Raw genomic sequence first — 15195 nt, forward strand, 5'->3', positions numbered from 1 at the left:
TCACTGTGCTCAAAAAAGCTGCGTATAAAGGACCGGACATGATGGCATTGAGCAATGCGCAAACAGCTATTCTATTTTCCTGGTAGCCTAAGTGGGTAGGTAGGCTAATCTTTTATGATTGGTGACAGGTTTCACTTTAGGCCTACTATTGATTTGGTGTTCGGGTTCGTACGCTATCCACTAACACCGCTCAGAAATAGCAGTAGTAGATTTCGTGAAGTCTACTGATATCACATTGTTTTTATGGCTTCAGTAATGTCTGCATTGGGTTTGAAGCAAGAGACGCATTTGTTGAAGCTCCTTCCTGAACCTGCCCAACTTCACCTGCTCTACAAGGGAAGCCACCATGGGTTTTACATGCATACGTTGAGATCTAAATTTGACAAAGAAGGAAGATTCGTTGTAATAGTGTATTTCAAATCTGGGGATGTAAAGGGGGGTTACCTGAGTAAATCGTCTGAGAGTGAGGACCAAGACGCGTTTGCCTTCGAAATAAACCATCAAGAAGGAACACCCTTTCCTGTTCTGGATGACTCTAAGGCGACACATTTTTCAACCTCTTGGTCTAATGGTTACTTGAAGTTTGGGAAATGTCTGAAGTTGTACACCGAGAATAGAGAAATTTGCGTGAAATCGTTTGATATGATTTATCACCAGAGTGGGACGGAGCCGAGGTACCTGGATGTTGAGCTGTATCGAGTTGGAAGTAAATATAACTACTCGCCGCCCAAAACGTTTTTCATTTCTGTCTTTATTGTACTGTTAATTGTTCTGATTATGCTCTTATTCATTTTATATTCAAGGTGCTTGGAGGGAGCTGTCATGGACTGAGGAGTAGGTCACATTGTGAATTAATTTACGGAATCCATCAGGAGTATCACACATTAACTTCTCAGGACTCTTCTTCTGCTATGACTGTACTTGGTGGTATAGAAACACTATTTGAAGGTTGTCTGATGCAGACCTGGGTTCAAATACTATTTAAGGTTTTTTAATTACTTTCACATAGGCTACATTTCAAAGGAAGTTTTAGGACATATTTTCTTCGGAAATACAAGCTTGTAAATGTATTTGGAAAGTATTGTCATGTATTTGAAAATTCTCATATGTTGACAAGTGTAATTTCAAAGACACATTTGTATTTGAACCCAGGTCTGTTTGGTGGCAGGGGTATTTGAAAAGTATTTGGAAACAAGTAGCCTATTTGAAAATAATTTCATATAGTAATTATAGGAAATTATTTGAAAATACTTTCAAATACTACAAATACAATTAGTTGATTGGGCCAAATTATTTGCAAATACATAGAAAATAAGTCATTAAAATACAAATACTAAAATAAGCATGTCTTTGAACTAGGACTGTCACATTTTTTTTTTAAATCGAGATAATCACAGGATTTGCTGTGATTTAATTGTGCTTAATGGTAAATACCGTACACTACCGATCAAAAGTTTTAGAATACCTACTCATTCAAGGGTTTCTTTATTTTTTACTATTTTCTACATTGTAGAATAATAGTGAAGACAACAAAACTATGAAATAACACATATGGAATCATGTAGTAACCAGAAAAGTGTTAAACAAATCAAAATGTATTTTATATTTGAGATTCTTCAAAAGCCACCCTTTGCCTTGATGACAGCTTTGCACACTCTTGGCGTTCTCTCAATCAGCTTCATGAGGTAGTCACCTGGAATGTGTTTCAATTACCAGGTGTGCCTTCGTAAAAGTTAATTTGTGGAATTTCTTTCCTTAATGCGTTTGAGCCAATCAGTTGTGTTGTGACAAGGTAGGGGGGGGGGGGTGGTATACAGAAGATAGCCCTATTTGGTAAAAGACCAAGTCCATATTATGGTAAGAACAGCTCAAATAAGCAAGAACTTAAGAGTTCAAGTAACGGAGACATCTCAACATCAACTGTTCAGAGGAGACTGTGTGAATCATGCCTTCATGGTCGAATTGCTGCAAAGAAACCACTACTAAAGGACACCGATAAAAAGAAGAGACTTGCTTGGGCCAATAAACATGAGCAATGGACATTAGACCGGTGGAAATTTGTCCTTTGGTCTGGAATCCAAATTTGAGATTTTTGGTTACAACCGCCGTGTCTTTGTGAGACGTGGTGTGGGTGAACGGATGATCTCCGCATGTGTATTTCCCACTGTAAAGCATGGAGGAGGAGGTGTTATGGTGTGGGGGTGCTTTGCTGGTGACACTGTGATTTATTTAGAATTCAAGGCACACTTAACCAGAATGGCTACTAGAGCATTCTGCAGCGATACACCATCCCATCTGGTTTGGGCTTAGATGGACTATCATTTGTTTTTCAACAGGACAATGACCCAACACACCTCCAGGCTCTGTAAGGGCTATTTTACCAAGAAGGAGAGTGATGTAGTGCTGCATCAGATGACCTGGCCTCCACAATCCCCCGACCTCAACCAAATTGAGATGGTTTGGATGAGTCGGGCCGCAGAGTGATGGAAAATAAAGAAAAACTCTTGAATTAGTAGGGGTTCTAAAACTTTTGACCGGTAGTGTATTTGCTCAAATTGAGCTATTATTTACGATTTTTCATGCAAAAAAACATTACAAGTATATTGACGTCTTGATAGGTAAATTGAGAAAGCACACTTTTTCCTTAACCTCAATGTCAACTTGTTTTTACATGGCATTGTTGATTTGAGCTGTATAGATTATCTATTTAGGATGTTTAGACTATTTCCATTGCTTTCAGACAATGCGATTAATCACAATAAAAAAAAGGAGTGCACCAAATTACAAAATGTTAACTTGAGTTATCTGATTAACTCTGACAGCACTTAATTGAACCCAGGTCTGGTCTGATGTAATATTATGTATATTTCTGTGCTTTTCCATTTCACCAGAGGGAGGGGGTCACTGAGGAAGAATCTGGTCTCCTTCAAACCGGCCTGCCAGTCTCTGAACCGGGTCAGGGTTCTGCTGATGGGTCCTCCTGGGTCAGGAAAATCCAGCTTCATCAACTCTGTCAGATCTGTGATGTTCGGAAGAGTCCTTCTCCTGCCTTTTATTGGCACTGCAACAAAGGGCTTCATCAAGAAGGTATAGAGTAAAGAATCTGTAAGAAGGAGTATTTAGCATGATACATACAGTGCCTAGTGAAGGTCTACACACCCCTTGCACAGTCTTCACATTTTACTGCCTTAAAATGTAATCTAAAAAGGGATCAAATTATTTTTTTCCTGTCGATCTACACAACCTAGTCCACATTTTTATACTGAACAAAAATATAAACGCAACATGGAAAGTGTTGAACCCACGTTTCATTAGAAACTTTTGTTAAAATTATTTTTAAAGGAACTCAGTCCGGCTTTAAACGTAGTCTTGAAAGTTGTAATAGTAGAATGCATAAAGTGCAATTTCGAAGTTTGGGTAGTGCATCATCAGTTCCTCTTGCCATGTTAGTCATTGCATATCTTAGAGAGCTATTGATAACTTGTCAGAAATATCCAGATCAACTAGCCCATGTCAGCTAATGTTTTTTTATTTAGGTTTTTTAGACCATAGATATTGTTGTAATTTTTTAGTCACTCAAATATCACATAAATACACATTAGACATGGCAAAATATATAGAACTGCAAGAAAAGTAGCTTTAAAACTGCTACATTTTCTTTGCACCCCATGACAAAATGTGTAGAATTGCAGGAAATAAGCTTTAATCCTGCAGAATTCTCTCCACCAACAAGAGGGGTGTGAACATGTTGTGTCATGAACAGTGCTTGTGCCCATAGAAATAGACGTGGCGCGTGTGCGGGATGTTCCTCAATGCTGGAAAGGGGGCCCAGAGTGAAAAAGTTTGGTAACCCCTGCATTAGATGAAATAAAAGATCCCAGAAATGTTCCAGACGCACAAAAAGCATATTTCTCTCAAATTTTGTGCACAAGTTTGTTTACATCCCTGTTAGTGAGCGTTTCTCCATTGCCAAGATAATCCATCCACCTGAAAGATGTGGCATATCAAGAAGCTGATTAAACGGCATGATCATTACACAGGTGCAACTTGTGCTTGGGACAATAAAAGGCCACTCTAAAATGTGCAGTTTTGTCACACAACACAATGCCACAGATGTCTCAAGTTTTGAGAGAGTGTGCAATTGGAATGCTGACTGCATGAATGTCCACCAGAGCTGTTGGCAGATAATTGAATATTAATTTCTCTACCATAAGCCGCCTCAATCATCGTTTTAGAGAATTTGGTAGTATGTCCAAACGGCCTCACAACCGCAGACCACGTGTAACCACGCCAGCCCAGGACCTCCACATCCGGCTTGTTCACCTGCGGGATCGTCTGAGACCAGCCACCCGGAGAGCTGATGAAGCTGAGGAGTATTTATGTCTGTAATAAAGCCCTTTTGTGGGGAAAAAACTGATTCTGACTGGCGCCACTGCCCATTCATGTGAAATCCATAGATTAGGGTCTAATTTCATTTCTTTCAATTGACTGATTTCCTTATATCAGTGCTTCTCAATTATTTTCTGTTACGCCCCCCCCCTAGGAAGAAGTAAACATTTCGCGCCCCCCAACTCTCCGCCGCGACTGTAAATAGTATCATTTGTCTATAAAATTGTTATAAGTACACCTCTGCATAACATTGTATCCTTATTAACATTAAAGAAAACAAAAAAACAAAAAATAAAGAAATATAGATCAACTTACAACAAAGAATAACTTTATTAGCATTGTTTTTAGTCTGTAACAGAAAATACTTAAAGTGCATCAATTTGCCTGAAATTTCTTATTTAAACTGTAATTTTTTTTGGACCATTTGATACTGATAAATAAAATTAAATATAATCAATAAATAATAATAAATTCAAATTGATCAGCAACATTAACTCAGGAGCACAATATATGAAACACTTTGACCTATAAAACAAAAATGAAAAAAACAATTTGTGCTGATTTAAAAAAAAATCTAAATGAGGAAGTCAGGATTAATGGCTACAATGAGCACGTTTTGGCGGGGTTTGAAGCATGATACTGCAACTCTCAGCTCCTGCTCAATGTTTAGCTGGGACCTGTACTTGGTCTTCAGTGCAGCAACAGCAGAGAAGCCAGCCTCACAAAGATAAGATGTTGCAAAAGGAAGAAGAATGCCCATGGCCCTCTGCCCTAAGAGTGGATACTGCCTCTCTACACTCAGCCAGAATTCACTCAGTGTCTGTGATGTGAACCTCAGACTCAATGTGGAGTCAGACGTCATATCAATTAACTGGTCCTCCTCTGCAGAGCTGAAACCAGTTGGAGCTGGTGCATTGAAAGGATCTCTCACCCAGTCATATTGGGAACTGTTTTCAGGGAAGTACTTTTTAAAGAATCCCACCAGTGATGAAATATGCTCCTTAATATATGGAATCACTGAGGTGGCATCATAGTCAGTAGTGTCAACAAATTCATGCAGGTTCTCGAATGAATCAGTATTTCCTTCATCAAGTCGCCTGCCCCACATTGCAAGCTTTCGAGTGAAAGAGCTGATCTTGTCTGTGACCTGAGGGAGGTGTTTATCTTTCCCTTGAAGCTGTAGATTTAGTTAATTTACCTTTCCAAATATGTCACTCAGGTAGGCCAGTTTTGCCAGGAAGTTCTCATCACTAAATTCTTCTGCGAAGTCATACTTGTGCTCCTGCTCCGAAAACATTCTTATCTGCTCTCTGAGCTCAAACTCGGGACAAGACCTTTCCTCGTGACAGCCACCTTGCTTCACTGTGAAACAGCACAGCTTGATGTTCAGCTCCCATCTCCTCACAGATAGCAGAGAAGACTCTTGTTTTTAGTGGTCTGGTCTTAATAAAATTGACTACACCTACAATGTCAGTCATAACCTCACTTAATTCAGAGGAAAGGTGCCTTGATGCCAGTGCTTCTCTGTGTATAACACAGTGTGTCCACTCAGCATTAGGTGAGGCCTTCTTGATGAAAGTCCTTTTCTCATCCCTGCCATGGTCTGTGCACCATCACTGCAAACACCGATGCAGTTCTCCCACTTTAGCCCATTCTCAGTCAGGAAGCAGTCCAGCATTTTGAATAGCTCTTCAGCTGTGGCTCTGTCTCTGACATATTTACAAAAAAAGTAGATCCTCACACAGGGAGTTTGTCATGTCAAAACGTACATAAGCAATAAACAAACAGTCTTTGTTGCTGTCAGTTGCTTCATCGAACTGTAAGGCAAAACGTTTGTCTTTGAGTTTATCTACCAGCTGTTCTTTAAAATCGTTAGCAATGTCATTTATACGTCTGGCGACAGTGTCATTGGACAGAGGCATCATGTTATGGGAATGATTGTCATCTGCAGGGACTGGGGAGTTTGTCAGAATCAAAATAAATATGAAAGGATCAAAGCCCAAGCAAAAAGCTAAAGGAAAACCCGCCATTGTCTTCTGAAAACCTAACCCTGGGATAGTTTTATTTTCAGAGAGACACATTGTTACAGTGCCTTGCAAAAGTATTCATCCCCCTTGGCGTTTTTCCTATTTTGTTGCATTACAACCTGGAATTTAAATGGATTTTTATTTGGATTTCATGTAATGGACATACACAAAATAGTCTGTTGTTTCAAAAAAGGTGCGTGCATATGTATTCACCCCCTTTGCTTTGAAGCCCCTAAATAAGATCTGGTGAAACCAATTACCTTCAGAAGTCACATAATTAGTTAAATTGCACACAGGTGGACTTTATTTAAGTGTCACATGATCTGTCACATGATCTCAGTATATATACACCTGTTCTGAAAGGCCCCATAGTCTGCAACACCACTAAGCAAGGGGCACCACCAAGCAAGCGGCACCATGAAGACCAAGGAGCTCTCCAAACAGGTCAGGGACAAAGTTGTGGAGAAGTACAGATCAGGGTTGGGTTATAAAAAAATATCAGAAACTTTGAGCATCCCACAGAGCACCATTAAATCCATTATTAAAAAATGGAAAGAATATGGCACCACAACAAACCTGCCAAGAGAGGGCCGCCCACCAAAACTCACGGACCAGGCAAGGAGGGCATTAATCAGAGAGGCAACAAAGAGACCAAAGATAACCCTGAAGAAGCTGCAAAGCTCCACAGCGGAGATTGGAGTATCTGTCCATAGGACCACTTTAAGCCGTACACTCCACAGAGCTGAGCTTTACGGAAGAGTGGCCAGAAAAAAGCCATTGCTTAAAGAAAAAAATAAGCAAACACGTTTGGTGTTTGCCAAAAGGCATGTGGGAGACTCCCCAAACATATGGAAGAATGTACTCTGGTCAGATGAGACAAAAATTGAGCTTTTAGGCCTTGTGCTATGCTATGTCTGGCACAAACCCAACACCTCTCATCACCCCGAGAACACCATCCCCACAGTGAAGCATGGTGGTGGCATCATCATGCTGTGGGGATGTTTTTCATCGGCAGGGACTGGGAAATTGGTCAGAATTGAAGGAATGATGGATGGTGCTAAATACAGGGAAATTCTTGAGGGAAACCTGTTTCAGTCTTCCAGAGATTTGAGACTGGGACAGAGGTTCACCTTCCAGCAGGACAATTACCTAAGCATACTGCTAAAGCAACACTCGAGTGGTTTAAGGGGAAACATTGAGAATCTGTGGTATGACTTAAAGATTGCTGTACACCAGCGGAACCCATCCAACTTGAAGGAGCTGGAGCAGTTTTGCCTTGAAGAATGGGCAAAATTCCCAGTGGCTAGATGTGCCAAGCTTATAGAGACATACCCCAAGAGACTTGCAGCTGTAATTGCTGCAAAAGGTGGCTCTACAAAGTATTGACTTTGGGGGGTTTTCTGTCTTTTTGTCTTATTTCTTGTTTGTTTCACAAAAAATAATATGTTGCATCTTCAAAGTGATAGGCATGTTGTGTAAATCAAATGATACAAACCCCCCAAAAATCCATTTTAATTCCAGGTTGTAAGGCAACAAAATAGGAAAAATGCCAAGGGGGGTGAATACTTTCGCAAGCCACTGTATATCAAAGACAAACCAGAATGGCTTTCCAAGAGGTGTTGAGTGTTCCTGAGTGGTCTAGTCTCAGTCCTGACTTAAATTTGCTTGAAAATCAGAGACAAGGTTTGCATATTGCTGTCCATCAATGATTCCCAACCAAATTCACTGAGCTTGAGCAATTTTGACAAAAACAATGGACATACAGTGCCTTCAGAAAGGATTCATACCCCTTGACTATATATTTTTCTCACCCATCTACATACAATACTCAATAATGACAAAGTGAAAACATGTTTTTAGACTTTTTTGCAAATGTATTGAAAATGAAATACAGAAATCGAATTTACATAAGTATTCAGATCCATTAATCAGTACTTTGTTGAAGAATCTTTGGCAGCGATTACAGCCTCGAGTCTTCTTGGGTATGACACTACTAGCTTGGCACACCTATATTTGGGCAGTTTTTCCCATTGTTCTCTGCAGATCCGCTCAAACTCTGTCAGGTTGGATGGGGAGCGTCGCTGCACAGCTATTTTCAGGTCTCTCCAGAGATGTTAGATCGGGTTCAAGTCCGGGCTCTGGCTGGGCCTCAAGGACATTGAGACTTGTCCTGAAGCTACTCCTGCGTTGTCTTGGCTGTGTGCTTAGGGTCGTTGTCCTGTTGGAAGGTGAACCTTCGCCCCAGTCAGGTCCTGAGTGCTCTGGAGCAGGTTTTCATCAAGCATCTCTCTGTACTTTGCTCCGTTCATCTTTCCCTCGATCCTGACTAGTCTCCCAGTCCCTGCCGCTGAAAAACATCCCCACAGCATGAAGCTGCCACCACCATGCTTCACCGTAGGGATGGTGCCTGGTTTCTTCCAGACGTGAAGCTTGGCATTCAGGCCATAGAGTTCAATCTTGGTTTCATCAGACCAGAGAATCTTGTTTCTCATGGTCTGAGAGTCCTTTAGGTGCCTTTTGGCAAACTCCAAGCGGCCTGTCATGTGCCTTTTACTGAGGAGTGGCTTCCGTCTGGCCACTCTACCATAAAGGCCTGATTGGTGGAGTGCTGCAGAGATGGTTGTCCTTCTGGAAGGTTCGCCCATCTCCACAGAGGAACTCTGGATCTCTGTCAGAGGGACCATCGGGTTCTTGGTTACCTCCATGACCAAGGCCCTTCTCCCTCGTTTGGCCGGGCGGCCAGCTATAGGAAGAATCTTAGTGGTTCTAAACTTCTTCTATTTAAGAATGATGGAGGCTACTGTGTTTTTGGGGACCTTCAATGCTGCAGACATTTTTTGGTACCTTTCCCCAGATCTGTGCCCCGACACAATCCTGTCTCTGCGCTCTACGGTCAATTCCTTCGACCTCATGGCTTGGTTTTTGCTCTGACATGCACTGTCAACTGTGGGACCTTAATTAGACAGGTGTGTGCCTTTCCAAATCATGTCCAATCAATTGAACTTACCACAGGTGGACTCCAATCAAGTTGTAGAAACATCTCAAGGATGATCAATGGAAACAGGATTCACCTGAGCTCAATTTCAAGTCTCATAGCAAAGGGTCTGAATACTTATGTAAATATTATGTTTTTATATATACATTTGCAAAAATTTCTAAACACGTGTTTTTGCTTTGTCATTATGAGGTATTGTGTGTAGATTTATGAGGATAAAAAAAATATATATATTTAGAATAAGGCTGTTACGTAACAAAATGTGGAGAAAGTCAACAGGTCTGAATACTTTCCGAATGCGCTGTAAGTATTCCACATCCCTGAGTCAATACATGTTAGAATCCCCTTTGACAGCGATTACAGCTGTGAGTCTTCCTGGGTAAGTCTCTAAGAGCTTTGCACACCTGGATTGTACAATATTTGCACGTTATTCTTAAAAAAATTATTCAAGCTTTGTCAAGTTGGTTGTTGATCATTGCTAGACATTCATTTTCAAGTCTTGCCATAGATTTTCAAGCCGATTTAAGTCAAAACTGTAACTAGGCCACTCAGGAACAGTCAATGGCCTTGTGTTTAGGTGAATTTGTCTGCCAGTGTCTGTTGGAAAGCAGACTAAACTAGGTTTTCCTCTAGGATTTTGCCTGTGCTTAGCTCTATTCTGTTTCTTTTTATCCTAAAAAAAACTGCCTAGTCCTTGCCGATGACAAGCAGACCCATAACATGATGCAGCCACCACCATGCTTGAAAATATGAAGACTGGAACTACATGATGTGTTGTATTTGCCATAAAGGACATAATGTTAATTTCTTTGCCACACTATTTGCAGTTTTACTTTAGTGCCTTATTGCAAACAGGATGCATATTTTTTATTTTGAACAGGCTTCCTTCTTTTCACTCTGTCATTGAAGTTAGTATTGTGGAGTAACTACAATGTTGTTGATCCATCCTCAGTTTTCTCCTATCACAGCCATTAAACTCTGTAACTGTTTTAAAGTCACCATTGGCCTCATGAAATCCCTGAGCGGTTTCCTTCCTCTCCGGCAACTGAGTTAGGAAGGATGCCTGTATCTGTGAAATTAATAACTTCACCATGCTCAAAGGGATATTCAATGTCTGCTTTTTACATTTTTGACCCATCTACCAATAGGTGCACTTCTTTGTGAGGCATTGGAAAACTTCCTTGAATCTTTGTGGTTGGATCTGTGCTTGAAATTCACTGCTCGACTGAGGGACCTTACAATTATCTTTATGTGTGGGGTACAGAGATGAGGTAGTCATTACAAAATTATGTTAAACACTATTATTGCACACAGAGTGAGTCCATGCAACATGTAACTTGTTAAGAATTTTTTGACTCCTGAACTTATTTAGGCTTGCCATAACAAAGGGGTTGAATACTTATTGATTCAAGACATTTAAGCTTTTCATTTTTAATGAATTAGTAAACATTTCTAAAAACATAATTCCACTTTTACATTATGGGGGATTGTGTGTGTGTGTAAATTCAGGCTGTAAAATATATTTCCACTTGTAAATTACGGGGGATTGTGTGTGTAAATTCAGGCTGTAACACAACAAAATGTGGGAAAAAGTCAAGGGGTGTGAATAGTTTCTGAAGGCACTGTATGTTGTGCAAAGTTGGTAGAATATTATTCAAAATGATTCACAGCTGTAATGGCTGCCAAATGTGCTTCCACCAAGTATTAACTCTAGGGTGTGAAGACATCCATAATCAAGACAACTTCATTCTTTTATTTTGAATTAATTTTGAAAAATGTCTAACTTTCTTTCACTTTGAATATATGGAATAGGTTGTGTACATCTGTAGGAAAAACATATAATGTAATCCCTTTTAATATTACATTTTAAGGCAGCAAAATGTGAGGACTGTGCAAGGGGTGTGTAGACTTTCACTAGCAACGTTAAGATACTGTAGATAATGCCTTGACTGAGATAGAAATCCAAGGAGTATAATTTGTAACAGACAGAGACATGCTTGATGCTTGGGAACATCTGGACTGCCATATCAATGTGTTTATGAGTGTGAGGACTCGCCCTGTGGGTAGGTGGGTGGGAGGGAATGGGTGTTCTGTATGTCTGTCTCTTTAGCAGTTGTTGTCTGAGTTTGTCTAAAACACTTGCTCTCAAAACACTGTCTCCTCTCTCTATCTACCAGCTGAAGTCGTATGACATCCGGTCAGAGAGAGGGGGGAAGCCCACATCTCTGACCCTGTGTGATGTGTTGGCTCTGGGGGACGGTGAGACGACTGGCCTGACTCTCACAGACGCACTGGCTGTTATCAAGGGACACGCTCCCGAGGGACATGATGTATAGTATTACCTTTCCAAATGTAGCATTACGATCAAGATGTTCAAACCCCTCAGTCTTACTGAGGATAAATATTAGAAGAGATGGGCCTATATTGCTTGCTATGCTCTTGTCAACATTTGACATATGCAAACTTGTTGGCCTACTTTTTTATTGTTTTATTGTTGAAGCTTTTATAACCAACTTTGATATATATATATATATATATATATATTACTAATATAGAGTATGTGTTTTGTTTGCTTCTCATCGATAAAATGATTCCCCCACACAATAGTTTCAAAGTGATGCGCCCATCAAAGCTGATCCATCGATAAATTACCAAATCCATTGTGCGGTGTTCGTTCTGAATGCCTGCCAAGTCATGTCCACCAGTGAGGACCTTACAGAGACACTGAGGACACTTCAAGCTGAGATTGCAGATCTGGGTGAGCTCATCCCAAAACTTCAGAGGGCAATTTTGATATCAGTTGATGTTATGTTTAACTGCAGCTCATAGATCTAACTAACTGATTTCTCTCTCTCACACACACACACACACACACACACACACACACACACACACACACACACACACACACACACACACACACACGACACCATCCTCTCCAGACATCCCCCAGGTGGTTCTGTTGACCCATGTGGACAAGGTGTGTCATACCGTACAAGAGGATGTGAAGTTTGTCTACTCCAGCCGGATCCTACAGGAAAAGGTATGTTAAATAATTTAAATGTTTTAATCAATTTAGATTCACTCTGTAATATGATGAAACAGTATTTTGAAAGTTTTATTTGCAATCTATCTTCTATGTATCATATGTTCTGTTATGCCACAGATGCAGAAGGCAGCAGAGGTGGTGGGTTTGCCAGTTTCCTATGTGCTTCCAGTGAAGAACTATTCCAGTGAGCTGTCTGTGAGCTGCAACACTGACATCCTGCTGCTGAGTGCAGTTCATCACATTCTCCAAGCCGTGGACGACACGTATGAGGAAAACCACCATCCAACCCCTGCAGACGCATCTGCAGAACCTCCACATCTGCAGAATTCCACCACAAGCCCAGTAACCTTTTAATATTTGACGAGTAACTATTGGTGAGAAATCATGTGCAGTTTTTTTATTGTGATTGGATAATGAAACTGTTTTTACAGTTTTCAAGTTTGTTTTCTTTTGTTTCTTTTGGGTGTTGATTTTCTTTCCCAATGTTGGAACCTACTTGTTGTATGTTATTAGACTTAAAAATATATATACACTGCTCAAAATAATAAAGGGAACACTAAAATAACACATCCTAGATCTGAATGAATGAAATAATCTTATTAAATACTTTTTTCTTTACATAGTTGAATGTGCTGACAACAAAATCACACAACAATTATCAATGGAAATCAAATGTATCAACCCATGGAGGTCTGGATTTGGAGTCACCCTCAAAATTAAAGTGGAAAACCACACTACAGGCTGATCCAACTTTGATGTAATGTCCTTAAAACAAATCAAAATGAGGCTCAGTAGTGTGTGTGGCCTCCACGTGCCTGTATGACCTCCCTACAACGCCTGGGCATGCTCCTGATGAGGTGGCGGATGGTCTCCTGAGGGATCTCCTCCCAGACCTGGACTAAAGCATCCGCCAACTCCTGGACAGTCTGTGGTGCAACGTGGCGTTGGTGGATGGAGCGAGACATGATGTCCCAGATGTGCTCAATTAGATTCAGGTCTGGGGAACAGGCGGGCCAGTCCATAGCATCAATGCCTTCCTCTTGCAGGAACTGCTGACACACTCCAGCCACATGAGGTCTAGCATTGTCTTGCATTAGGAGGAACCCAGGGCCAACCGCACCAGCATATGGTCTCACAAGGGGGTCTGAGGATCTCATCTCGGTACCTAATGGCAGTCAGGCTACCTCTGGCGAGCACATGGAGGGCTGTGCGGCCCCCCAAAGAAATGCCACCCCACACCATGACTGACCCACCGCCAAACCGGTCATGCTGGAGGATGTTGCAGGCAGCAGAACGTTCTCCACGGCGTCTCCAGACTCTGTCACGTCTGTCACGTGCTCAGTGTGAACCTGCTTTCATCTGTGAAGAGCACAGGGCGCCAGTGGCGAATTTGCCAATGCCAAACGTCCTGCACGGTGTTGGGCTGTATGCACAACCCCCACCTGTGGACGTCGGGCCCTCATACCACCCTCATGGAGTCTGTTTCTGACCGTTTGAGCAGACACATGCACATTTGTGGCCTGCTGGAGGTCATTTTGTGGCCTGCTGGAGGCTCTGGCAGTGCTTCTCCTGCTCCTCCTTGCACAAAGGCGTTGTCTATTCCATTTGCACAACAGCATGTGACATTTATTGTCAATCAGTGTTGCTTCCTAAGTGGACAGTTTGATTTCACAGAAGTGTGATTGACTTGGAGTTACATTGTGTTGTTTAAGTGTTCCCTTTATTTTTTTGAGCAGTGTATATTCAAGTGAGACAAAGTATGAGTTTGTTTTTGTACAATAAACCAATGAGAAGATGACAATGTCTGTTAGATTTTTATGTTGGCCTATTGTATACTTTGAAACAGTGGCATGTATTCATGGATGCCAGGGGTTCTCTAGAAAATGTACAAAAAACATACACAATTATTTATCTTTTGTCTCTCTGTGTTTCATAATTTTCCTTCAATTCGCAAGAGGCTGAATCTATCTCACCGGAGAAAGCATCCGAGTGAGCGAAACAGCGCCCCTCTGTCTCTGTGTAACCCATCTACAGTGCCTTAGGAAAGTATTCAGACCCCTTGACTTTTCCCACATTATGTTACGTTACAGCCTTATTCTAAAATTGATTAAATCTTTTTTTCTCAGCAATCTACATGCAATACCCCATAACGACAAAGCAAACGTTTTTAGAAATTTTTGCAAATGTATTACAAATAAAAAACATACCTTATTTACATAAGTATTCAGACCCTTTGCTATGAGACTCGAAATTGAGCTCATGTGCATCCTGTTTCCATTGATCATCCTTGAGATGTTTCTACAACTTGATTGGAGTCCACCTGTGGTAAAGTAAATTGATTGGACATGATTTGGAGAGGCACACACCTGTCTATATAAGGTCCCACAGTTGACAATACATGTCAGAGCAAAAACCAAGCAATGAGGTCGAAGGAATTGTCCGTAGAGCTCCGAGACAGGATTGTGTCGAGGCACAGATCTGGTGAAGGGTACCAAAAAAGTTCTGCAGCATTGAAGATCCATAAGAACAAACTGGCCTCCATCATTCCTAAATGGAAGAAGTTTGGAACCACCAAGACTCTTCCTAGAGCTGGCCGCCTGGGCAAATTGAGCAATCGGGGGAGAAGGGCCTTGGTCAAGGAGGTGAACAAGATCCCGATGGTCACTCTGACAGAGCTCGAGTTCCTCTATGGAGATGGGAGAACCTTCCAGAAGGTCAACCATCTCTGCAGCACT

At 41.2% G+C, this 15195-nt stretch overlaps 1 protein-coding gene across 2 annotated transcripts; it reads left to right on the forward strand.

Annotated features, from left to right (window-relative positions):
* Positions 1-83: 83 nt before the first annotated feature.
* Positions 84-13027, forward strand: LOC121548830 (interferon-induced protein 44-like). Of its 2 annotated transcripts, XM_041860428.2 has the most exons (7): positions 84-706; positions 804-834; positions 2892-3087; positions 11589-11741; positions 12019-12169; positions 12354-12454; positions 12578-13027. In XM_041860428.2, exons 1-7 carry the CDS (start codon positions 244-246, stop codon positions 12812-12814), a joined length of 1332 nt encoding a protein of 443 aa, XP_041716362.2. In that variant the 5' UTR covers positions 84-243; the 3' UTR covers positions 12815-13027. The 2 variants fall into 2 exon arrangements, with proteins under 2 accessions (XP_041716362.2, XP_045066156.1); XM_045210221.1 differs by lacking the exon at positions 804-834.
* Positions 13028-15195: the final 2168 nt, after the last annotated feature.

This window comes from Coregonus clupeaformis, chromosome 33 (assembly GCF_020615455.1).
Source record: "Coregonus clupeaformis isolate EN_2021a chromosome 33, ASM2061545v1, whole genome shotgun sequence".
NCBI lineage: Eukaryota > Metazoa > Chordata > Actinopteri > Salmoniformes > Salmonidae > Coregonus > Coregonus clupeaformis.

Excerpts from the sequence above, each read along its gene's own strand:
- LOC121548830 (XM_041860428.2), top strand. The coding sequence starts at position 244 with ATGGCTTCAGTAATGTCTGCATTGGGTTTGAAGCAAGAGACGCATTTG. Across the intron at positions 707-803 it reads TGAGCTGTATCGAGTTGGAA|GTGCTTGGAGGGAGCTGTCA; the intron begins GTAAATATAACT and ends TTTATATTCAAG. Across the intron at positions 11,742-12,018 it reads ACGCTCCCGAGGGACATGAT|TTTCAAAGTGATGCGCCCAT; the intron begins GTATAGTATTAC and ends CCCACACAATAG.